The 26,908-nt window shown below is 42.3% G+C and overlaps 1 protein-coding gene across 1 annotated transcript; it reads left to right on the forward strand.

Moving 5' to 3' along the window:
- Positions 1 to 1,746: 1,746 nt before the first annotated feature.
- Positions 1,747 to 19,307, forward strand: LOC310876040 (uncharacterized protein). The gene is made up of 8 exons (XM_083789487.1): positions 1,747 to 1,890; positions 7,813 to 8,488; positions 8,932 to 9,129; positions 9,239 to 9,282; positions 10,383 to 10,681; positions 16,893 to 17,424; positions 17,898 to 18,171; positions 18,793 to 19,307. The coding sequence occupies exons 2-8, from the start codon at positions 7,823 to 7,825 to the stop codon at positions 19,207 to 19,209; spliced, it is 2,430 nt and encodes an 809-aa protein (XP_083645613.1). The 5' UTR covers positions 1,747 to 1,890; positions 7,813 to 7,822; the 3' UTR covers positions 19,210 to 19,307.
- The last annotated feature ends 7,601 nt before the right edge of the window (positions 19,308 to 26,908 follow it).

Below are 26,908 nucleotides of genomic sequence, written 5' to 3' on the forward strand. Positions count from 1 at the left end.
ACTACAATTATCTGAAATTATTATTACAAAACATACATACATTCAAATGTATACAAAGATTTTGAAAATAGCTGATCCAGAAGCTCACAATGTGACACGATGCGATGTACAGTATTGTGAGCTCGTAGATCTGCTATTTTCTAAATATTAATATATTTGAAAACTTGGGACATTATGCATAATAAGTAGTAGGTACTTTAAGTAAGTAAATGCTGAATACCAGACTGAAGTTGCCCGAACGGCCAAGGCTCCAAGAACAGTCAGAAATGGTAGTTAAGGGCTTTTATTTCCCCCAAACTCCTCCACCAACCTCCAGACAGTTTTCTTCAGTGCAATTCACATATGAAAAACTAAATACTGGCCAACAATAGACCAACAAAATAAATACTTAGGCAAACATAATTGAACAAAACCAAACGGGATGAGAACTCTCTTCAGGCTTAACCTTGATCACACAAGGCTTTGTAGCTCTCCCTCAGGAATGTTACCTGTGTTAAAGCCCACAACCAACTGACTAGTCTGTGTCCCTGCAGCCTCCCTTAAATAGGAGTGTATCCTACCACCGGACAGAATCAATTAACAACATTTCTTACACATAAATAAATAATTATAAATACTTCCATAAATAATCCATTGTATAAAAGTAACCTAAACATACTAAAGATGTGTTACTATTGAAAATATACAAACAAGCATGAAAACTCAATGACAAATACTCAAAGCATAAGAAGAAACACCCCTCTCCTGCATAGCACTTGGCCCCTTCCTACTCAAGGGAAATGCCACCAGCAGTGCAGGAGATATATATAAAAAATAATATATATATAGGGCACGGGTTGCCCCGTGACACAGACCTTTACTTGTAACAGAATTTCTACATTGTGGTATTGATACTTTCACTCAAAAGTAAAAAAGTCACACCTGTGTGAACTGAGCGGTGCAACTACGCTGTTATTGTTATAGGTACTGTAGTGCAACTCTAGAGCAAACCCCAGGTCACACAGTGCTAGCCGCCCAACAGTGCCACCCCAGGTCACAGAGCGCTACTGCAGCTGTCCGTGCTGAAATGGACATATATACACGGGGACAGACACACATAGCTGCGTATTGGAGCGGCTAGGCGCCGCTCAAAAATGTGAGTGCTAACCTACTTTTTCAACCACGTCTATACAGTATGTGTACAGTATGTTTGTGTGTTTCAGTGCACCCAGAGCCAGACGTGAAGCCTACCTGAGAAGAACAGACTTTGTTCACAGGAAAGAGAGTATGTCTGTGACCTTTGACCTATAGTGTCAGCTCAGCTCCGACCCTACAGCTATCGACCTGCTAGTAGATGGACGCATGCGGGCAAGCACACACACACACACACACACACACACACACACACACACACACACACACACCTCTTATCTGAATTGTGTTAATGAATTCTGGAACCCTGTTCGCTAGGTTTTTATTTTTGTCATTCACTCATACAGGTACACGTACAGGTGTGTGTGTGTGTGTGTGTGTGTGTGTGTGTGTGTGTGTGTGTGTGTGTGTGTGTGTGTGTGTGTGTGTGTGTGTGTGTGTGTGGTGGGTGTGTATGTGCGCGCGCATTTGGGTGGTGGGTGTGTATGAGTAATTATATTGACAATGTTTGAAAAGACAGAGGCGGGCCACATAGCAGCCATAGGGACACACCCTCCTGTCCACAGCACTTTAAAACAACTTTTCATGCTGTCAGGGAGAGTAATTAAGAGACAGACAGAGAGAAACACAGTAACTGTGGGTGAGGATCTTAGGGGAAGAAAGAGAGACACCGCAACAGCTCTAAAATATTTTTCATTCATTCTTCCCAGGCCTTGGTGACGCGTTCTTTAATTTTCTCTGTGGCGATTACCTATATTGGTGAGTATACCGGCTCTCTCTTACTTGACATATTTTCCACGCCAGCTGAGATTCAGTGGTTTCATTTGTGGTAGACCTTTATTATCTGCTGGCAAGCCAGTGTATACTTTAGTTACTAGTTAGTGACTTCACCTGGTTTAATGGGTCTTAAAGCATAAGGCGTAGCTATATGATTAAAGAAAATAGGCACAACTTTGTGCCACATAAAACTCATTTTCATGCTTTTACTATTTGTTGTGTCAAACTTCTAACCAGTTTCTTATCCTCTGGAAGTGAGTAACACAGTACACAGTAGGCTAATAGCCAATAAACACAGGTGTTATTGAACAATACATTATAAAGGGAAAAGTATACCTATACAGTCGACAAAAGTAAGCTCAGACTACAAGTTTGCAGAACTTGACCACAAAATCACAAACATCCTGTGCTCTCACTCATTTATTTTTAATTATTATTATTTTTAACATTTATTTAAGCACATTAGTCTCACTGTTTAGATAATACAAAACAAGATCTCTTTTGCAAGAGAGATGTGGCCAAGAAAACCAGCACATAGTTACTGACACACACAAATACAACATTATACATCCACTGGACACATAGGTAGGCTACTGTAGGCATAACTGCAAATGTGTATACCATTTCATTAAGTATTTCCTTTAAAAAACTGTTTTACTCATTATCCATGTGACCTATTGGTAGACAATAATTATATCTTCAAGTCAGTTGTACAGGTTGTACAGGTTAACTAAGAGCTTGCTTTAATTAATTCAGTTGTCTTGTCACAAGGAGACAAGACAAGGCAACAACAGGTAGCCCAACTGACATATACTACAACAATTTAATAAGCCGGAGTCCATTATGTTCCAATGAACATCTCAACTACAGAGCCGTTCTTGTTGTATAGTGTCGCACCATGACTCAATAAATGACATCACAGCACTCACCTGGTGTACCGGGTCAACCGTGACATTGACAATGCAGTTGGACCAACTTTCTGTAAACACTGACCATGTGTTCGTGTTTCTATTTATTTACCCATCTCCATGACAGTTAATCATATAATATACAATTGTGATTTTGTATTCTGCATTGTGACACCTTGTTGTTAACAGGCTCTCTTGTCCCTATAATAATTCATAGCACATGACACAAGTTTCGTTGTTTCTTTGTCAAACTGGCTTGGTTAGTGTATACAGTAGGAGCGTTCGTTGTTTTTTTCTTTTTTTGTGTTCTAAACGGAAAGAGTTTTCCATGCTTGTGTGTGGGTGTGTGTGTGTGTGTGCATGTGTGTGCATGTGTGTGTGTGTGTGTGTGTGTGTGTGTGTGTGTGTGTGTGCGCGCGTGCGTGCGTGCGTGCGTGCGTGTGTGTGTGTGTGTGTGTGTGTGTGCATGTGGGCGTGCAGTGTACACAGTGCAGTCTGTGCATGAGTGGACCCTAAGGTGTGTCGGTTCACTGAGTAAGACTTGAGATATGTTGGACAAGCAATGACACGCATTCTGTATTACTTAAAAGAAAGTACATGCCGATGATGATACAGTTGAAACTAATTGAGTGATTGACAGTACATGACACGTGCAACGTACCGTGGGCATCTAATAACCCGCAAACAAAAACAAGTAAAAAATAACACACGCGGCCCAGGCGGTGGCGTAACCGTCTGGGCACCCGACTGGTAATCCAGTCGCAGTGTGCCGAGGGTTCGACTCCCGAGCCCGACACGGCCTTTACTGCATGTCATCCCACCATCTCTCTCCCATTTCCTGTCAGCCTACTGTCTGTCCCTTCAAAAACCAATAAAAGGCGTAAGCCGCAAAAAAATTAAAATAAAATAAAATAACACACGCTCATACCTGCATTTTGCCATTTGTTTTCACTAGATGGTATAGTTGACAACGAACGTCCTCTAGGTCTAGGATGCAGTCTTCAAATTAAATTAAATTAAGGCAGAAACAGATACTAAAGATAGCCAACTGTATATCTAGATACTGTACATCAGTGGTTCTCAAAGTAGGGTCCGGGGACCCCAAGGGGTCCTTGAGGCAGTTCCTGCCGAAATGCCATTAAATGGGGGTCCGTAGTAGCCTATTGCATATCAAACTGAGGGTCCTTGAAATTCAAATGGTTGAGAATCACTATAGAGCCGTAAAAATGGGGGTCCCAGGCATGTCTTTTCAAATGGGGGTCCGCACTCCGCGGGCATAATAAGTGTCAATTTGGGGGTCCAGGTCCTTGACATGAAAAAGTTTGGGAACCACTGCTGTAGGGTACATAGCAAATGATAGAGCGGAAGCGGACTAAAATGTGTTTAAGTGTGCAAAAGAATGTGTCTTGGCTCTAAATTGTTTCTCAACCCCTGCATGGCGTTGAGAACTGCTCAAGGAACTGCTTAACTCATGTCTGGTCTCGTTGTTGAAGAGCTACAGATTCCCCGTTACAACCTGCCAGCCACCCTTACGACACACTCCCACATTTACTGTTACAGACAAGGGTCTCGGTTAGTCAGCACAAACGTGTGTTTGGATTTTAAGTACTTGCCGTGTTACAGCGTGGAAGGATTACAGAGAAATTATGTTTAGGGGCGATGTATGAGTGGCCACAATATCCAGCTCCAATTCATAAGCGATGATTAATTGGGAGCAACATCTTTAAAGGGGTGCAGTACTTAGTTTAGACAGTTTTTGGTTTAGACTATAGTCATTGGTTAGACCAGTCATTAGTCCTACAACTACAACCTATCTCAAACCCTCACCCTAAACCTCACCTCCCACGGGGCAGCACACCGGTAACCTAACCTTAACCCATGTCTAACCAATGACTAGTCTAAACTAAGTATGCACCCCTTTTAAATATATATATTTTTAGGGCTTTTCTGCCTTTATTAATAGGACACAGTGAAGAGAGACAGGAAACAGAGACTGGGAATGACATGCAGCAAAGGTCGTCGGGGTCGTTGAACCCTTGACACGCTGTCAGGCATGCGCCTACTATACTATGTGGTATGCACCTGGACCGCTAAGCCAGCAACATTTAATCAAACCAATTGATTTAACCAACTATAAACAATAATAGATTAGCAGATCTACAAGTTTGTAGATCGGCTATTTTTCTGTGACACTATAAGGGCTCAGGGCTAAGTGCAGGTTACCGGTAATCGACAAAATCAATTGACTTAGTCGATTATAAAACATTTATTCAACTTTTTCATGTTGATTCGTTGATATATATTTTTTGAAATTGTCCAAAAAACACACACACTTGATTATTCGACTAAAAGGTAATCGATAGAATAATCTTAAACAACTTAAACAAGAGTTGCAGCCCTAATTACGAATAAGATCAGATAAACCAAATGACTGTTATTAATCTTGAGGGGATGTTGGGCACATGTGGGACATTTTCAAAACATAAGGTCAAACAGGCAAGCTTCTAAAATCCTCACCTACAGAAGATGTTATTGTCCTGATCCGTATAGTGGCTTGTAGGGATGGAGCGGTATGTATTTTTCAGGGCTCTCCCAGTCTCCCCAGGTTGACAGACAATTGGCACCGGGTGAAAAATGAGTTACAAAATCGTGGTATTCAAATTTAAATTAAAAGACGAATAATCGCGGATATTAACTTAAAGGACAACTTTAGTTTTTTTCAACCAAGGTTCATGTTTTAGGTTGTTATTAGAGAAAGTAAAAGATGAGTCTTAATTTTTTTTCATTTGCTGCTTTCTTTCGTTTTAGGGATTTTAGCTCTTTTTGACAGGGGGGCGGGGGCATTCGAGCATGGGGCTAAATATGTATTTTTTTTTACAACATTTTATGGTGATTTATTTTTGTATTATTTACTATATTCCTAATAAACCCCAGGAAATTACATCTGGCCACAGCAGATCACAGGATCTACTGAATGTGAAGGTAGCCTACTGGGGGAAGGCTTATAGGCCCTCATTTATCAATCGAGTGTAAAATCTGCCACAGATTCGAGTGCAGGTTTCGTAGTACACCCACGTCGCCACGGCATTTATAAAGTGATCACAAACAGCTGATCCTTCCTTCATTTCGTTCTCACGTTAATAAATGTCACGGCTGAATTTGATCTGGCACGCCCTAAGAACTCAAGCCTCGCCCTCGTTTTTGCGACCTGAACCACTGCTATACGATCTGGAAACCATGGTTACCGTGCCTTTCTGCCCGCCTCAAGTCACCCCCCTCTCTCACACACACACACACACACACACACACACACACACACACACAGACGCACACACGCTGCACGCACACGCAACTTGCAAGCCCAACTAACTGGTGTGTTGTTAAATAAATAAACAACGAACACCTGCATGAATTAAATAAAGTTGTAGGCCTACCCTGTCTGTTTCCCTCTCACCTCGCTTGCCTTGCTGTCATATCCACGCACGCACGCACCTACATGACACATCGACATCGCATCGCCATGAATGGAATACGTTTGGGCTGGCCTATATTAATTTTACCCATTCATGCGCAGTGCACGGCGAAGGCGTGAGACTGCGCACTGCTGTGATATTAAAGTCCTGTGGGTGAGTGTCAGTGATGCCTGCATGAGAGATAGGCTATCATGTCGTCAAGGCAGTCATAATCAACGTTTATGTAGTGATTTGATCATTGATGAACGAATCATAAACATATGGATGAAGGCTTGCTTGCATGTGTGCTGGTATGTGTTGGCGACGCACGCCGCGGTCCTGTCCTCCCCCGACCCCCGAAAATGATCTCGCTTTTATCTGAACTGTCAAAACTGTCAAAACCTGTCTAAGCACTTATTTAAATGGTGAATTATTAAGCCCCTTACGCCTATAGCCTGCTAGTAGGCTACTTACTACAAATAGGCAAGCTGTATGCTTGTCATTGTCACTTGGAAATAAAGGCGTGCAGTCCATTTATGCCTTTTTTAAAATAATATCATAATCACATATGCCGCATCACCGCATGCGCTCCAAAATCATCTCACAAGTGCGCTCGCATAACAAGGCCAGTAAAGCACTGTTTGATTAAGAACAAACTAATACATTGTAAACATGTTATATTGTTTTTAATTGCGCGATTTTAATTACTGGAAATCTCTCTTTTGTTTTTTACATACACATACCGTTTTATATTAACATTTTAGGAGTGAAAACATATGTTTAAATGTCTGTGACAGCCTCTCAGCTGGTCAAACAATGCTGCTCCGCTGTTCTACGACAGAAAAACAGGTGAGGACAAAGCGTACGCCAGCTGCCGAGCAGACGTGGGTTTTGAACGTTGTCATGTTCAATTTCAAGCTTTGCCGGAAATGTTAAATGCCGAAAATGACGGTAATTTCGGCGTGCGCCCATATTTTGGCGTACGCACGGTTGATAAATGAGGGCCATACTGTGTGTATAGGCTCAATATGTCAGTTTGTCACATTCAATAGATCCTGTGATCTTTTGTAGTCAGATGAAATTTCTTGGGGTTTATTAGGACTATAGTAAATAATAAAATAATAAATCGCCATAATATTTTGTAAAAAAATACATATTTAGCCCCATGCTCGAATGCCCCCGCCCCCCTGTCAAAAACTGCTAAAATCCCCAAAACAAAAGAAAGCAGCAAATGAAAGAAAATTAACACTCACCTTTTAGTTTCTCTAATAACAACCTAAAACATGAACGTTTGTTTGAAAAAAAACTAAAGTTGTCCTTTAATACCTCTTAATAGTCTGCCTTAATAGTATGCCTTACATTGCGGTTATTGCACCCAACCCTATACCTGTGGCCACTATACACAAGAACACAATCTACCATCATTTGCTGAACAGTGAAGAACACATTCTCACACACATACAGACAATTAACTAATGTTGGTTACTAGTTACATTGTTCATCAAACCTATAATGACCTCCTGTATACATTCTCTCTTTGGCAGCTACCTCACAATGTCCCAAAGCAACAAAAGTGCTACGTTCCTTCAGGTGACTCGGTCCCTTATCACAGCCATACCCACCCTTAACCACTCACGGAATGCTCTGGTCACCTCTGTCCCCATGGCTGTGCCTGGTGTCAACACTACTACACCAGGCGTCTTGGACGGAGGCATAGTGAACGACGCATCCTCCACCACGGTGGGCGCCCTCATCCTGAGCCTCGTCTTCCTCCTGGGAGTGCCCGGCAACCTCTTCATCATCTGGAGCATCCTGGCGCGGGCCCGCAAGCGCTCCGTCACCACCCTGCTCATCCTCAACCTGGCCTTCGCCGACGGCTCCCTGATGGCCCTCACGCCGTTCTTCATCGTCTACCTGGTGCGGAAGTCGTGGGTGTTCGGGATGGTGATGTGCAAGATCCTCTTCTACCTCTGCCTGGCCAACATGTACGCCTCCATACACCTCATCATGCTGATGAGCCTCCACCGCCTCGTGGCGGTGGTGTGGCCCCAGCGTGTCGGCACCATCGCTCGCCGGAAGACGGTGTTGCGGGTGCTGGTGGGGGTCTGGGTCGTGGTGCTGGCCACTTCTGTTCCGGCTATCATCTACAGGGAGGAGAGGACCAAGGACAAGGACAAGATGCAACTGGAGTGCGCTTCATTCCATGACGAGTGGCAAGAAGTGAGTGAACAAGGGAATCGGGGGCAGGCAGGCAAGAGCCCAGAGCTGTATTTCTCAATTATGTGTGTTTGGAACCTGTGTAATGGGTCATGGAATGGCTTTGACAGGGCTGACAACACGTTTTTTAGAGGTATATTGAACAATTAATATACATAGATAGTAACAAGAGCATCTGGACTAAAACACTTCATAGTATGCAACGTGTCACTTCGTGCCACGATGCGAGCTTATTGTGCATCTGCTATTTTTGGACATTAATTGTGAAAAATCTTGAAAAGTGTGCAAACTACTGATTTAGATGGCATCATAGAATCGGCCTTAATGGGTTAGTGTCAATTGTAAAATGTATCAATGTACACATATTGTAACTGACCAATGATGACCATGCATTTGTGCAGTGTTGACAGCCCCGACTGACAATCTTCTCTACACATTCTCAACAGACGATTCTCCAGTACGGATTAGAACTAGTGCTAGGATTCTTTCCATATGGAGTGATTGTTGGCAGCTACATCTGTATCTTGCGCAGGATCCGACAAACCAAGTTCCGCCGGCGGATCCGCAGTGAGAAGCTCATCTTGGCCATTGTGGTGACCTTCTGTGTGTTTTGGTTACCATACCATATCATCAACATGGTGCAGGTATGCTGGGTTTCAAAGCTCTCCGTTTATATACCTGTACAGTAGTAAAAAGATTATAACGGTCTGATTTATCTTTTTTTAAACATTCAATTCATTCTTGTCTTTGCAGATTGCAGCAGCACTATGTAACAAGGGTTCATCCATAAAGGAAAGGTATGTGAACGAACAACGTGCCTCTGCATAATGCTATAGCCTGAGGGGTTTCGGTCTGAGAATGTCCAGAGCTAATCTTGCAAACCGCTGGAGCAAACAGAGCCAAATTGCCAGAAGGCAAACTTTAGTAGCTTCACAAAATCATTTTCTTTGCCTATGTTTATATATAGCTTTTTTCAATCAGGCTGAAACCTTGCCTCAAAGTTGAAGTCATGCGTCGTAGATATGTTAGAAGATGTTATAGATGCGATTGATTGATTGTGGGCTCGGTCCAGTGAGCACACAATAGTTCTCTACAGCCACTTTTACCACACATAGGCCTACTTTGTGCTAGAAATTCAAACCTCAACATGTTCAGCTTTATGCAGTTATTTTAAGCTTGTACTTTTCTTTTTACAAATGTTTATTTTGTAAAAAGTTTTTGAGGAAGGGTCAGATCTTTTTATAGGTTCACCCAGAGGTGCTATTTGTGGTTGCCAAAAACATCACATTCACTACGTAAATAGTGACACACAAATATGTATACAGTACTACTACTAATGTCCTAATGTCATATAGATGACGGATGTCATAGATGACTGACATTACAGGACATAGTCAAAGAGGTGCAAACTACATTCACAAGGCCATTTGTTCTCAAAGCGTGGTCCAGGGACCCATAGGGGTCCTTGAGAGAGTTCCAGGGGGTTCCCAGCTAAATGATAATTAGGAACCAAATGGACCCTTATGGGTCTATAACTCAGAGAGTGTACAAATGGAACCAAATGGACCGGTTATAGGGTCCATTTATTAACTTTGATTTTACAATATACTGTACATTGGGGTCCCAGACTGACACATCTACATACACATCTGACACATCTCAAACAAATCATGTGTCTTTTTGGCAAGCGACAGACACCCTTGTAAGACGCCCTAAAGGGCGAGGTCACGCTGAAACAACAGAGCTTCTTAAGAAGCACAGTTGAGAAGCAGGAGTTAAACAATGAATCTGGTGTCCGTGAGGTCAGATGTAGAGTTGCTCACTGCCTCCATATGCAGATGTATATATGTCACTTAATTGTCTGCCCCTCTCTGACTTCACCATCTCCATCCATCAGTTTGGATAACATCTGGAAGAAGTACCGTGCTGTCACCTCCTCCGTGGCGTTCATCAGCAGCTGTGCTAACCCCGTGCTGTACACCTTCGCTGGGAAGTCCTACATCCGCCGGGACGGCTTCGCGTTCATGGCCCGTCTGTTCGAGGGCACGGGCCTGGACTCCGGGACCCGGAAGGGCCGACAGAACAGCCAGAACAACAGCCGAGACAAGGACGCCGACGCAGTGATGATGAAGGACAGAGATCCAGAATCTACGACCAGCGCCAACGCCAACGCCAATTTGAAACCTTTGAAGAATGGTAAATAAAGAAGGGTTGCTATATCAGAAACGCTGATTGCACCGTGGACTTCTGTGCAACGTGCAACGTGCAGATGTGTGTAAACCAAGCTTTGTGCAAAAACTATGGGTTTACAAGGCAACTGAACAATTGATTACCTTTTTTTTTTCTTTTCTTTTTGGCTTTCACCTTTATTTTATATTTTTTATAGAGGGACAGACAGTAGGCTGACAGGAAATGGGGAGAGAGATGGGGGGTGTCATTCAGTAAAGGCCGTCGGGTTCGTGAGTCAAACCTGCGGCACACTGCCAGACTTGGACTACTGGCCAAGGTGCCTGGACCGCTGAGCCATGGCCAAGGCCAGAGCTTATTAACTTTTGACAGTGAGCCTTGTGCCAATGGAGGCTTCATGAAGGGCAGTTCCCCATTTAACCACCAGAGGGAAGTACACATCCTTGTCTCTGACTTGGGCAATAGGATTTTTAAAGTGATCACCACAAGGTCTAATATTCGATATTTCTCAATATGGTCAAGGTTTCTCCAAACATACTTCCCCACAAAATTCAACAACTCTGTGTTATGTATGCAAGTCTTTATTTACTGACATGAGGCCTCTGTCCCTCTGATGATTCCGTTTTTTTCTCTTTACTCTGTGGGTAAGATATGTTGAACATTTGAATAATTTGAATGCTTATCCTTTTCATATATTGAATTGTACTAGCTTGAACATATATGGAAGCACTGGGCCTCTGTGGAGATTGGATAAACAAATAACACACGGTTGGACACTTCTGGAGATAATATTATGGCCTTCTGACTGTGTCACAATTCGGATATAGTCATTGTATTACCTGCAGGTCAACATTTAAGTCATGTTTGTTTACAGTGCATATGGCATGATTACTGTGGGAAATTGTAAACTGGACAATGTGTACATTTGCCACTTTCCAACAGTCCTTTTGATAGTATTTTTGTTTTTTACTTTTTATACAGCTTTAACTTTCAGAACAGACATTATAAAGCGAACAATTCATATAATATCATGGTACATACCATGACCACAGAATGTTTTTGTGGTCACCAGGTTCTGTATACTTCAGCGGGTTCTTTAAAATACCGGTATACCTGCTGTTCTTTTGTTTCGTTTCATTTTTCCCATGTAGCCTACTGCCAAAACAGGGAGAAAAACAACACATTTTTGTGAATAAAGATTTCACGAGAACTGAAAAATAAATGTATGTAACCCTTTAGCTTCACGTGATGGCAAGATCCAAAATACTGAAAATGCCACATTATACTTCTCAAATGGGAGTATAGTACATTGATGCTTTAATTTAGTCCATTGTTTTTGGCAACTTAGCGACCTTAACATAACAAAGACACAAAGAAAATAGCAGGTGCCACAATATACAGACATTACATGACAATATACAGACAAGAAAAAGCATGTAAAATAAAATAGACAAACCCACAAGTAGGCCTACACCATCAGTTTGATATGATTGTGTTCATATTCCAGGTTAGTCTTTTTCATTTATTTATTTATTGTTTGTCTTTGAATTCCTTGTTTCATATCTCCGCCAAAGAATCTTTCTTCATCAATGTGACTTCAGTCTTCAGCCTAAGTCATGCGCCATTGGACAACAACAATTCGCACGAACACAAAATAGACATCCTAGTCCTACAAGCTCATTGGTGTACGACTGTAGAGGCCAGTCTGGAGTGGCGGGACTGAGTTCCTCCCAGCTGGTAGTGCACGTGCACTGTGCACAATCAATTTTGATGCTGGTGAACTATACTAGTGTAGTTGTTTGCCACATTGGCCACAAACACGCACACACACAGAAGACACACATACAGATGAGGGCGAAAACATAATCACAATCTGGCAGAGATCATGATTACCATGCAGATATTATTAATAAGCACAAGGAACAAAATTTGAGTGAACATAACAAGGGGGATTAAAAAACAAACAAAAGTATTATAGTATTATATTAGTACAACCTCAGCTAATCTGGAAAGATGACGAAGGTATTTCATGCAATCTGGCACTTTGAAGCATACTGTTCTTTGTTCTACAGTGAGATGAGGCAGGTACTATACGTGTTGCAACAGGAAAACCATAGCTAATTTGTCAGACCGTTACACAGAGGCCTGCGGTATAGGGAATTAGACAGTTTATGAGGAAATGCATGATTCAGAGCTTAAGCAACAGAACATTTTCCTGCAGTTCTCTATAAACACTTACCCTCAAGATACTTTATCCAGCAGCAGATCCTTTTCCCTTTAAAATTACATCACTCTCAACCCCGTGCATCATTCATTTTCCACCTCTCCAGAACCATATCTCTTCCAACCTCTTTCAGTATGAGTTCATTTTTAGTTGTGCTATGGCTATAGAGGCTCTAAAGATCGGTCAGTCGATCTGTACGTTGGTCCATCCACCGCTTTGGTCCCAATTAAAGGACCACTTCACCACTTTTCAACCTATCTTCATATAATAGGTCCTCACTAATAATCATGAAAGAATGGCGCAATTTTTTTCTACTCGGCCTGTGTCTCATAGGAGGGCTGTGGGCAGTTCAGAAACCGTCTTCCAGTGACATCATCGATGGGGAATACAAGCTAATAGAAACTGCAGGCTTTCTAGTTCTGAAAAGTTGCAATGCGAAAATGGAAGCCATCGTTCTCACGATAATGAAAATCTAAACATTTTTGTAAAATAATCTTGTTTGAAAAAGAAAAATCTGCCTAATGATGAAGACGTCACTGGAAGACGGTTTCTAAACTGCCCTCCTATGATACACAGACTGAGTAGAAAAGAATCGTGCCATTTTATCATGATTATTAGTGAGGACCTATTATATGAAGATAGGTTGAAAAGTAGTGAAGTGGTCCTTTAAGCGACACGTTTCTAAAATGAATGCCATTTTCTGTGCATCTTCAAGCTTCCCAGAGGATGAACCCCACTGACTTGATGACCTTTCATCTAGCGCCACCATTAAGGCCACATTTTCTATATGTACACATCTCAAATCTAAAGGGTAGATTGCCATGATAGCGCAGGATCACAGGAGTAGTATCATACTCCTCGGAACCCTGGCCCCAAGCCCTTGCAGGGCAGTAAACTCTACACATGATATCTTAACTGACAAGTTTGCAGAGAAAACCCTACTGATTTTGGTGACTCTGGTCCCACCTGTAGGCCAAAATGTGCACTTCATTTGGGGAACTCACAAATGTAATTAACAATAAAATTAGCAATACATTTATTTGATTCGACACAGTGTGTATCACTCAACAGCCCATGTGTACCACCTGTTTAGAATTTGCACATAATGCAGGAGGTTTTTACTAGTGATAACGAGTGCTTCCAAACTCTGAGACTTCTCTGCAAGGAATTTCTTGACAGGAAGTAGCTCATAACACGTCTGCGGTGGAACTTTATGAAACAAACGTGTTGCAGATAGTAAGACGATAATTCAAGCTTTTCATACAGCTGCAATGTTGGTGAGTTTGATGTTATTTAATACAATTAAATAGGACATCTGTTTGGATGAATGGGCTGTCTATGGGAAGTTACACCTAGGTAGCACCTTGCTGGCAAGATGGTGGCCGTGTGCATATCATCAATTGCTGGGTAACCTGGAAACCAGACAAATATGACAAAATGTCGCTGCCCCATAAGTTGTGCAGCACCTGCACCAATCAGGGCCCAGAATGTAATGATTTGGGGCAGGTTTATCACCAGAGGCATTTCTGTTTTAAATCAGCCCCATGGAAGGTTCCACACAGAGAACACATCTTACGCAGTGATAGTATGCTATACGGGCAGCAGCAGCAGCACAACACAACAAGCAAGCAAATACAATAAGCATTGCAAACCTATCCGCTGAAAACTTCATAAAGGAAAAAGAAAATGGAAGTGTGGAGCTGAAGCCGATGATCAGCTGCCAGTAACTGCAATATTTCTTGACTGAACTTGCTCTGTGCCTGTTGCATGATGGCCATTGTTTTTTGCGGAGCTTTGTGTGTCCCTGGGTGGTTCCAGGGACCCCCCGGGGGACCCCCGCACGGAGTTGTACCACTCAGTTCACACAGGTGTGATTTTTTATTCAAAGACACTTTGGAAAGACACAGGAATTCCTTTTATGTCTCTTGAAACCTTTTGAGGCAATAAGGGTCTTTGCATATTGAGGGGGATGCACTTTTTCAGTAGTCAATATGTTTTATCGCATCCGTGGAAAAAAACCCACAGGAATCGAACTGGGTTCATTTGATAAAGATCATGGGTAATTCTTTATTTTACAGTACAGTAATAACCAGGTAATTACCTACTAGTATTTACCTGGTAATTACCAGGCATAGTAAGAAGTATTTACTGGTTAAATTACCAGGTCATTTCCATGTCATTACCTGGTATTACGCAGTAAATACTTCTTACTAATTCAATACTAGGTAATTACCTGGTTATTACTGTACTGTAAAAAAAAAAGCGTTACCAGATCATGCACCATCACAGCCCACTCATTGGATGGCAATGTAGGTGCGGAAGAGCTCAGAGAAGTGTGGGTTCATTTAAAAAAAAAAGGTCTGTTCTTTCCCCTTCCAAATAAAACAGAATATGTTCATTTGATAGAGCTACTGTACACCATAATCATACTGTACATCTACGCCCTAGTTTGCCATCTAGCTGCCAAAAAACCACATTATGTAGAAACCAACAGATTTCAGTTTGATTTCGGTTTGATTATGATGTATTTTGATCAGACGTGTACGTACAGTATGTACAGTATGTTTATCTTGGTTTCTACTTACTTACTTGTAAGCAACTTTTCTTGCACTTGTTTTGAAAGGTTCCCTGCAGTTACGAGCACACATACAATACAAGTGTGCCCAAGCACTTGCACAATTTCCTTCATAGGAGAAAGTTCTTCTTATTTCTCGTATACTCTCATTCAACACTTTCACGGCTAGGCTAGGTCATCTTGTTTCCCCTCCGTATAAGTCTGGCTTTAGACAGGTTGTTGCTGACACAATTTAGTGTACCAAGTCTATACCGGCTATGTGTGCTGCTATGCATTTAAATCAAAGTACGCTACTTTCATAACTTTGCACAGCCATCTCTCTCTGTAATAGAACATACCATCAGAGGGTATCAGTACAGTGTGTGTGTGTGTGTGTGTGTGTGTGTGTGTGTGTGTGTGTGTGTGTGTGTGTGTGTGTGTGTGTGTGTGTGTATTGGGAAGTGGGTCCCAAACTCCCAATACACTCAATGCACTCAAAAATCAATGCATTCTTCAATGCATTCTTCTTGGTCCTGCCATCCACTCGTGGTTGAAACATAGCATGGATGTGAACGGCAATGGTGGCCCTTCATAAGTAGGCTAGAGTTTCAACAGATTTCCTTTCTGTGGTGATCTTTATGACAAAATGATGATGCAGTTCTCTGAGCAACAGAAACAAGGAGGGACGTACTGTACAGTGTACAGTATAGCCACACAAGGACTCTGAACAAATCAGCCAACACAAACCTGAAAGACGCTTCTTGGGTGAATTTACTGTATTTCCCGTCATTTTACAAGGGGGGTCAGCGACAGAAGGTCAGTATTACTGTAACTATTAAGTGCTAAGGAGAATATGTCAATTTAGACTTGTGGACTTGGCTATTTCATATTTCTGCACATTTCATTCTATACATTTGTGTGATTAAATGATTGTATGCATTTTGAAAATAAACTTGCCAAAGTGGGATAAATATGTTTCATAACATTTTGACTTTACATTAACATTTCTTACGTTTTTAAAAGTTTGAAACACATTCAGAATAGGGCATTCATTCATAACGGCTTTCTGGTCTGTAGTTTGTATTTATTTTAATGATTTATTTATTCGTATGAATTTATTTATTTATGTCTACACGGTCATTGCGTTGAATAACCTAATGATAACCCTTAGCCTACATTATGGTGTTCCAAAGTCCTAACCTTAAAAACGACTCAGATGTATAGTCGAAAGTTATGGTAGGAAAATTGTCAGATTCCATAATCAAGTGAGAAGAACAACTGATAAATGTGAAGAAAACACATGACGCAATGATGGCACAAACCCGTCATGATGGCACAACACAAACTGCTTATCCTGTTTGATCAACTCTGTGTTTTTCCCCTCCTAAGGTCTGAGCTATAACAAAAAGGCAATCATAGTTCACAAATCACATCGGCTTCAGATCCACACCGTATAACCATCCTGATGGCAAACACCAGTTTCCCAATAAATGGCTCCGGTGGTCCACTCATTCTCAGCTCAGCTGCCGCGCCCATCCCGCTCTCAGCGCAGGTCGGCATCGGCATCCTGACCCTGGCCTTCGTCCTGGGTTTCCCCGGCAACCTGTTTGTGGTGTGGTCGGTGTGGTGCCAGGTGAAGAAGTGCTCGGTCACCTGTCTGCTGGTCCTTAACCTCGCCGTGGCGGACGCCTTCGTCCTGCTCAGTGCCCCGCTTTTCATACGCTACCTATCGGGGCTGCCGTCGCGAGGCTGGGAGTTCGGCTCGGCCGTGTGCAAGCTGGTCCACTACCTGTCCAGCGTGAACATGTACGTGTCCATCTACCTGATCTGCCTGATGAGTGCGGACCGCTGTCTGGCTGTCACGCGGCCGTTCGTGTCCCAGAGGATGCGCACGAAGCGCTCACTGATGATTATCTTACTGGTGGTTTGGTTGATGGCCTTCATCCTGTCACTGCCCATGCCCTTCTACCGCAAGTGAGGCTTTGTGTGTTTGTGTGTGTGTGTGTGTGTGTGTGTGTGTGTGTGTGTGTATATATACTGTATGAAGCATATAGGGCCCGATTCACAAAGCTGTTCATACCCAGATTTTGGGTGTAAAGGAATTTTCCAAAACTTCCCATGTGAGTAGTCTAGAATAAAGGTGTGTTCAGGATAGAGCGGTGTGATTACATACTGTACAAACTAAGTCAATGCAAAGACGAGAAGTTGCGCGAACGGAATACATATATTCAGAAAAATTCATAGACAAAAAAGGATTACTGAATTACTAAGGTGGGTGGTTTGGAAAATGTCTAGGTGTAAACAGCTTAGTGAATCGGGCCGATAGAGCGTAATGCAATACCAACACGTTACTGCTCGACTTAAAACAAAGTTAATCAATAAGTGCATATTATTATCAGCATCCTAAATATTCCCTTGATTGTCACTGTTAATTGTTTCATTCACAGCGTGGTGCAACCTTACATAAGTAACAACGTCCCTTTGAGACTCTGCGATCCGCACTGGGCTAGTGATGGTCATCGTGTTTTCCAGTACCTGTTTGAGACGGTCATGTCTTTCCTGCTGCCCTTCACCATCATCACCGTCTGCTACTCCATCGTCATCTGCCGCCTACGCAGTGCCATGTTCCAGCGCAAAGGACGGGGCAACCGCCTTATCCTGCTCATCATCGGGACCTTCGCCCTGTTCTGGCTGCCCTACCACCTCACCAACATCATAGAGGTATTATCTATACTCAATTCTTTCTTTCTTTCTTTTGCAATAACCCCCCCAAATTTATTGTGTGTAGAGCCCATGGGGAGAAGCAGGCGACATTTTGGTTGTGAGGTGCAAGTGGTAAAGCGTGAAATGATATATCACCAGTGCTCCTTATTTTGTTGGGGATATGCTTGCCATCTCAAGCTTGTGTTGTCTTCTGATGTTTGATAGTGTATTTACTACTATATATTCTTCTTTTTTACAGTGCAAAGCCCACTTTTTTATATATTTTTTGAGCTTTTTCCTTTATTGATAGTTGTACAGTAGGAAACAGGGAGAGAGATGGGGGGGAAGACACACAGCAAAGTTTGTCTAGATTGGGATACAAACCTGCGACACAATGTCATGCTGGATTACCAGCCAAGGTTCCTGGACCGCTAAGCCGGCCCAGGCCAAAGACCCCACTTTTAACCCTATTGTCTTAGTTGGCCAGGGTTCCCCTAGGGCTCTATAGGTCCACTAGTATTATTTGTCCATTTGTCCATCCTCTACACCAAATGCATAATAGGGGCTCATGTGAGAAAGTTTCCGTATATATGCGGACAACAAAGTTGACATTGCGTGCTGTCCTCCTCTTGTCTCCAGGTGGTGGGCCTTCTGCATGGCAGCGCCACGCTGGTCGGTGCTGCTAAGACGGCCCGGCCCAACGTCACGGCCTTCGCCTACTTCAGCAGTGCCATCAACCCCGTTCTCTACGTGTTCGCCGGCAGCTCGCACATCCGCCAGGCGGGCCTCAGCTTCATGGGCCGGCTCTTTGAGGCCACTAACTCGGAGTCCAGGAACGCTTCCATCGCCTCGCGCGGGACTCGCACCACCAGCCGCAGCGGCTCTGTCGTGGACGAAGGGTCGCCATTTCGCTCGCTGTCCACTAAGCTGGGGAAGCCATTCCGGGCCAAACATACGGAAACAGGGCACGGCATTGCCGACGGTCAGGGCACCGGGGCTGATATGGCCGGTTCTGAGCTAATGACATTGGCTAGCATCGACAACCAACGCTATTAAAGGCGGTTGTTATATTGACATGACTCTTGACTCACTGCAGGCATATAAACAACCACTTATTATTCTCTAGGCCGGGCAACCGGAATATTGGGCAGCATTTATTTTTATTTTTGTATATTGATGTATGCCCCCTAGCAGCCATAATCTGTGGTCTGCCATGGGACATGCACACACACACACACACACTTGCACGCACTCGTGCACGCACGCGCGCACACACGCACGCATGCACACATGCACGCACACACGCATACGCATGCACTCAGAATAGATGCTTATGTCCTATTGTTTCACAATTATCCTATATATATCTTTTCAGTAAATAAAAAAATTATAAAATGGGATGCAAAATGTTTTGATTCATCCCTTACTTGCCTCTATGTGAAGCCTTTTATGTAAGCATTTGAAATTGTATGCCAAAATGAGATAAATGTGTACCATAACAATTTAATATACCATTGCCTTTATCCTCATCATCATCATCATCATTATTACTACTACTACTACCGCCTACAAAACCTTTTTTCCTTTCCATACTGTCTTTTCCCCCTTTTTTAACTGTATATGTGATTATTTCCTTTTTTTCCATAGAAGTGTATATTTGTACATCATTAAATGTTCTGATGGAGGACCTTTATGTAAACAAGTCTTTGTGCTTTTTCTGGTTCTATCCTCAAGTAGCAGTTTTTGTATTGACCTGTACTTTAATTTGAAATTTACCCATTCTGCAAACTGTGAAATTAAAAATTCAATCAATCAAACAAGAAGTAGGATGCAACAGCGCTGAGAGTCAGGGCACCGAGGCCAACAATGCTGGTTCCGAACTAATGACCATGTCTTGCATTGTCAGCATTGATGAGCGATATGATGCTAATGGTGATTGTTATTTGGCTATGTGTCTAAAGTACTAAACAGGTGCTGCAGCACAAGGCTATGAGTGAAAATATGCTACAAATGTATCATAGTTCTAAAAGCCATATCAGTTATTTTGTGAAATGTGCAGTATGTGTCGTCAGCAGTGGTTTGTTGCACACTTGCACACTCACAAGGAAGTCAGCTTGTGAAGCTGTGTATTGGGTATAATATGTTTATGTTATTAAGTCCTCAGTTGTGAAAACAGTTTGGCACATACATATACTTGCATGCAATGCCGCCATTAACGACATGGACCCTATAGCGTCCCTAATTTCTGGGCTCATAAGAGGTGAACATTCTGCGAAAATAGGTGAACATTCGCCAGAAATCGCAGATCTACAGGCTCACCATTAGTACCGCAACTCAGGGCGTTGTCAGGTTGTAGTCGCCTAGGAGACAGCATGAAGGAGTGGACCAAGTACAGATCCCTGGGGGACCTCAGTGAATGAACTAGTATATACTGTACATACCGTACTACAAGATAGAGGATAAGTGGGTCTAAAGCCCAAGTTTGAACATTAGGATGATAATTAACATACACAGACGTTAATGCAATGCTCAAACTAATTTCTTACTTAGAAAATAAATGTAGCAGTGACGCCCACGTAGCAGAGGACATTGCTTTAACATAATTTCACAAAGGATAACCTGTTTGGTAACAATCACCATGGCGATAGGTATAGGCATAACATCAAAGCAGTGTCTGATCTCTGTACTAAATCTCTGATCAAGATTGGGGTTTACCTCAAACAGGAACATAAAACATGTTATTGGTGCACACAATCTGTCTTTAATTTTCTTTTTGGAACATTGAATGTAACTAATAAATAGTACAGTACAAAACAAAAAGTATAATGTTTTTAAAAGTGAAAAAAGCGGATTATGTCAAACATTAATGAGAGGCTGAAACAAAAACAATGAATGTAACAACAGTATTAATATGAATGTTAATTTGAAGTTGCAATGTTGGCTGCAGCAGACATCACCATGGTTCTCAATCTGTCAAAAAAGGGGACATTATGATAAAATATGGCAAAACCAACAATTGATCATTTAATTAACATTATTGTTAACAAAAAAGAAAAAAGGTAATTGTTTTAGCAAATAACTTTTTAACCTTTACCATTTATAGTGTAAATAGTACAGTATAGTTAATGCAAGGCTTGTGTCACTGTCAACTTAAAAATTGTTCAAAAGCAAAATAATTCATTGTAGTTTGCGGTTGCCCATTGACCAATAGGTCAATGTTTTAAGTTTGTTGGTGTCTTTAATTCAATAGCTACATATTGTCAGGACCCGCAATGTGACCCAAATGCAGAACTCATTTTAAAGTTGAATCAGGAAACCCAGGAGGACTCTTTAATGAGTTGACGACTTTACTTTAAAATAAACAATAATAATGACAAACATAAACAGTCGAAGTACGCCACAGTACACAGGGAAAAACGCCAGACACTACAGGGCAGGAGAATGAGAATGCACAGGGACCCGGAAAAAAGGAACATGACACTACTAATGATCCAGCACACAGTCACTGAGCAGTCACAGGCCGCCATCTTAAATAGTCTGAGGCTCATTGGTCAACTAGGCACAGGTGAGTCCACTCTAGGAATCAGAGGCCCAGGAGGAGAGGAGAGGATAGAGGGGAGGGGCTGGGGAGAAAAGGAGGAATGCACACAGAGGCAGGCAGTACAGGGGCATAGTGTGACTGTGACACATGATATAATGTATGATGATTCCACATAAAAAAAGAAAAGTGCCAAAAATAGCACTATATGGATCTTTAGCATGTAATCATAGGGAAACCTCTTTTGTTGCTCGAGTCTATAGCACCTATGTTGAAAGTGGTACAGTGTATATAGGCTACTGTATCACCTTTCTCAAATGGTATTATATACAGTAGAACCATTAAGTTGAAGGACCACTAGAGTACATCTAAAGAACCACACAGGGACTTAACAGGTTATTTATTACAGCTATTAGAGCTATAGCACCTCAACCACCCCAAAGAACTACTGAAGAACCAATATAGGCTATTATTGTGTGTGTACAGTATAAAAAGCATCACCACCTCCTGCTAGAGTGATATACTGTATGTCTGTCTGTCTGTGCTTTCATTTCACACAGGCCAGTGCTTCTCAACGTGGGGTAAGGGGACCTCCAGGGGTCCTTACGGGGGTTCCAGGGGGTCCCCAGCAATAGTAGTTAATATAGCATCAAAATCAGTTGAACCACTTGAACCATATTTAAACTAAAACATATTTGAGAGACAATAATGTTTTGGGTGAACTCTTTAAATCACGTCATGGAGGAGGAGTGCATTAACTCACCGCCACTCTCGCAGATAAAGTTGAGTTTCTCACTGGTGTTCACGGGGGACCAACGATAGGGACATTCGTTGTCCATCGCTGCACTCGTCCCACACATCTCCCTCGGGGGCTCATCAGTAATCAGGGGCCCGAATTCACTGCAGCTGTAGGAGTCGCCACTGAGCCAGTACCAGAAGTCCAGAGTGCAGGTGTAGTGCAGGCCCAGCCACACACAGTCAGTGGTTGCCCTTTGGGCTTCCTTCCGCACACACCTCAGCATGATCTCATCACCATCGTTGATCGAGACCAGCTCAAGGTGGTGTTCCCTGCAGTAGTTGACTGCCTCTGCCCAGGTCTTGTTTTCATTGACCAGGACTAATGGTGGACAGTCAACTGTCGAAGACAGAAGGACGCGCATGCACGCACGCACGCATGCACGCACGCACGCACGCACGCACGCACGCACGCACGCACGCACGCACGCACGCACGCACGCACGCACGCACGCACGCACGCACGCACACACACACACACACACACACACACACACACACACACACACTTTGGCCCGGTTTCCCAAAGGACACCTCTTAAGCCCACCACACACCGTCTGCGAACGCCACGCGTCAAAACAGCCGCCTCCGTTATTTTCAATGAACCTATCCCACACCGGCGGCGTGCGACGCGCATTCACGCCTCGCCTGACGCACCGATACGCCACTGTTCTATTTTCCAGACGTTGCCGCGTCGCTGCGCACCCGGTGTGTGTTGGGCTTTACACAAGAGGTATGGTGTTGCACATGCTCAGTTGCCCTCTAGGCCACACATGAAGCTGTGTGCGGCCTACTTGGCTGCATGACAGCCATGTCCTTTTTTGAGAAACACTGTCAAACACAGCAACATAGAAATACACAACCTAGAGTCTAGACCATACCTGTCCTCATTGCGCACGTAAGGCCTCCAGCATGAATACACAAACCTGTTTCCCTAAAGCCTCTTTAGCCTATATACACACCTCTCGGCATGTGGCAGTATTAAAACCATTTGCAGAGAAATGTGTGGTGCGAGTGGTGACTTTCTTCATCTCATTTAAATATAAAAACTTTGAAATTTTGTATTCAGCATCAAAGAAATTTAATTTAATTAAAAAGAATTAAGAGTGAAGAGAGCCTACTGTCAGCTGTCCAGCAGTCCAAATATTATTAAATTAAATTTCAGAATGGTAGACCTGAGGCCTGAGGCCTACCATACCAGGCCTGAGGCCTATACCATACCAGGTATACCATTGCGTGGCACATCTATGCACGGAATGTCTATGTGCACAGGCTTCATGTGCGGCCTAGAGGGCAACTGAGCATGTGCAACACCATACCTCTTACACCATGGTGTCCTTTGGGAAACTGGGCCATTGTGCGTTCATAAGAGCATCGCAAGACATTTAAGGAATATATTTGCTTATTGTAATTTGTGAGTCAAAATGTTATACGTTTTTGGTCAGTGGACATATGACAGACTACCAATAAGAAAATAAATGATACGTATAGCCTGCGGAGTTAGTTCAGTCAGATATACTCGAGGGAGTTCATGCCGTGCTCAAAGGCGCATACACTATACTCAAGGGGTTAACATGCTGCATTTCTATGTGGGTGTATAGGTGTGTGCAAGTGCACGTAATTCGCTGATGTGGCAGTCAGCTGACCAATTGGGCGGGCTACTTAAGCTCAATAGACTGTATGCTCTTCCTGCCTTCCTCTGCATATGGTTCCTGGTTGTTATGTGATGTTTATGTTATTTATGCTCCCATGGGGGTTTTATTGTATATCTATCTCCCTGCTCTTAATGTTGTATGATGGTGTTTAATTGCGCCGAGCAGAGAGAAAATGCAAAAGAGCCGTACGCCAAGTCAAATATCATATGTACACTCATTCTATAATAAATATTGGTTATCTATTCGTGAGTTGTCTGACTGAACTAATTGTTATTGCATTAAAACATGTTTGTTTGTAGGTGCATTTAGTAGACGCACATTAGAGGATAACAATATAAATGTAATACACAATGTAATGTCGCTGGAACCTACCAGTCTTATTCTGGCACAGAAATGAACGGTGGACTGGATCCATACAATCCCTGTCATTCCACACTCCACGACGGTCGAAGTTTGCTTCTACACATTTCTCTTCTTTAGCATTCGGCTCACTTATATCCCAATTGGTAAAATTGGAATCACTTCCATCAGACCAGTACCAACCTTTCGGACTGTCATCTCTATGTAAACCTATCCAAATCCATGCCAAACCCTGACCCTTTATATCCTTCATCTGAATAATATAACAATTTTCTTCGTCATCTGCAACTGTGGCCAAGTTGTCAAATTTTTCTCTGCAGTAGCACTGGGCATCATTCCAGTTCTTTTTCTCTTTTTCTCTAACAAAATGATACTGACTAATTCTGTTTCCACTCGGTTCACCTGCACTGATCCCTGTTTTCAACAAGCAAGATAGACAAACAAACAAGCAACACAATTAAATGGACTGTATTAACTATAGTACAGTTATGGACATTATTATTATTACAACAACAGAAACAACAATGACAAATTTGTACAAAATGTCACAATGTAAATGGTTGCCCGACCAACCAAAGGAAGATACTGACCTGAGACCAGCAGGAGTAGGCCAACAAGGTATTTCATTGCTGTTGAATTCACATAGAGAAGGCATTTTTATTGACGACTGTTTTGCTGTCTTTTCCTGCTGTCCAATTCTATCTGAATGATTGAACTGCTTATTTACAGTAGGCTTACTGTGTTTTTGGCCTGTCCCTGTCCAAGAATTTATATAGTCGAATCTGAAAATGTCTCTCAGTCTAAAAATGTCCTTATAAGACTAAGAATTGTCAGTATAGAATCAGACTCCCTCGATCGATAATAGTCGACTATTCGACTAATCGAGGCCAGCCCTACTATGTTTTTACAATAAAAAATAACTAAATAAGAGAAATCCACAATGGCTCATATAACACATCAAATACAATGCATAAAGATGCAGCCATTGAACCAAATAAAAACAAATTAATATATCCACATGTAAATATATCTACCCATGTAATCATTTGGCAGATACTCTAAACTAAAGTGAACTTTCGCATGAAAGTGCAACTCATCAATTGTACATCGATGTAAGTGAACAGAATGGAAATCTCAACATTTAACGTATATTGCATAGTTACTACTGTAAGTCTACAGTATATTACTATGTTTTAATGGCATAGAATCCTTACCTTCCATCATAAAACAATGTCGTGTTCTCATGTGGCTCTGCCTCACACAATGGTTAACCTGTATGCTAGCCTACCTTTAAACTTCATTCCGCATATCTTTTCCGAGCAACATATTTGCATATGAAAATTGAATCTCCCTGTAACTCATTTGTATGTACTCATTTGCTATGTATTTGTACAGTATTTATTGTAGGCTTGCCAAGTCAACACGAGGCCAGTTGGTTCGTTTCTAATCTCAATGACTGACTACAGACTGTAGAATGTATAGTTTTTGGTTCCATTGTATTCCTACAGGCTAGGCCAGGGGTGGGCAACTTTCAATAGATCTGCTATTTTTGCTATAATGAATTGAAATCTTGTTTTCTTTTGCAATTTTTGAATTGGACTCCTGAAAAGTTTAATTTTTATGTTTATTTCAAATGCCTTTCAAATGCCTTTAATTATAGGTATGTTAACTTTATGAACTAAATACATTGGACATAAAAAAGACAATAACATTGTAATACTAGTCATTAAGCTGCCAATATACCTTTAGACTGAACTAATTAAAGCGGCTCATGTTTGCATGGAATTGTAACAGCAGAAATCATTAATATATCAGTATTCTGATATTAACCTGCTGACCGCATTGAGTGAAGGTGGGAGCCGCATGTGGCCCCCGGGCCGCCAGTTGCCCATGTATGAGCTAGGGATAAGGAGAGCGACTCCTTGAACCGAGTCACTCTGTCTGTGACCTCCTGACTCCCGTCCCAGGCCAGTGACTACATTGTGACCTATTGACCTCTCTCTTATCAGTGCTCAGTCAATTACCTCACCTCATGATATGATATGATATAGTAGGCTACTTTATTGTCAGTTCACAGTTCACACTGACATTTGTCTTGCGACCCAGCAGCCATGTATGCAGTAACACATATTTGACGTAGCACAGAACAAAAACAACAAAACAAAACAAGATACATAAAGACATGAAGACAAGAGCAATGTTCACCGCTCAGCCTACCCATGGCTACAACTCCTGATTAAGCCTCAAAGTCGACTGGTGAACAAATGAACCTAAACCTCTTTAGTGTTATTGTATGCTGGGACACCTGGGCTCCATTTTCGTTCGAGCTTTCTAAATACACAATTTGGGGATTTAGCAGTGGGGAAGGGGCGTTCCTCGACTAAAGCTGGTATTTTGGTTACCTCAC

Source organism: Protomyctophum parallelum (genome assembly GCF_964188405.1).
Source record: "Protomyctophum parallelum genome assembly, chromosome: 18".
In the NCBI taxonomy this organism is placed as follows: domain Eukaryota; kingdom Metazoa; phylum Chordata; class Actinopteri; order Myctophiformes; family Myctophidae; genus Protomyctophum; species Protomyctophum parallelum.

Bases quoted from the DNA above. Each gene is read 5' to 3' on its own strand.
- LOC310876040 (XM_083789487.1), top strand. From the start codon at position 7,823: ATGTCCCAAAGCAACAAAAGTGCTACGTTCCTTCAGGTGACTCGGTCC. The intron at 17,425-17,897 runs GTGAGGCTTTGT...TTTCATTCACAG, and splicing joins CCCATGCCCTTCTACCGCAA to CGTGGTGCAACCTTACATAA. The intron at 18,172-18,792 runs GTATTATCTATA...TCTTGTCTCCAG, and splicing joins ACCTCACCAACATCATAGAG to GTGGTGGGCCTTCTGCATGG.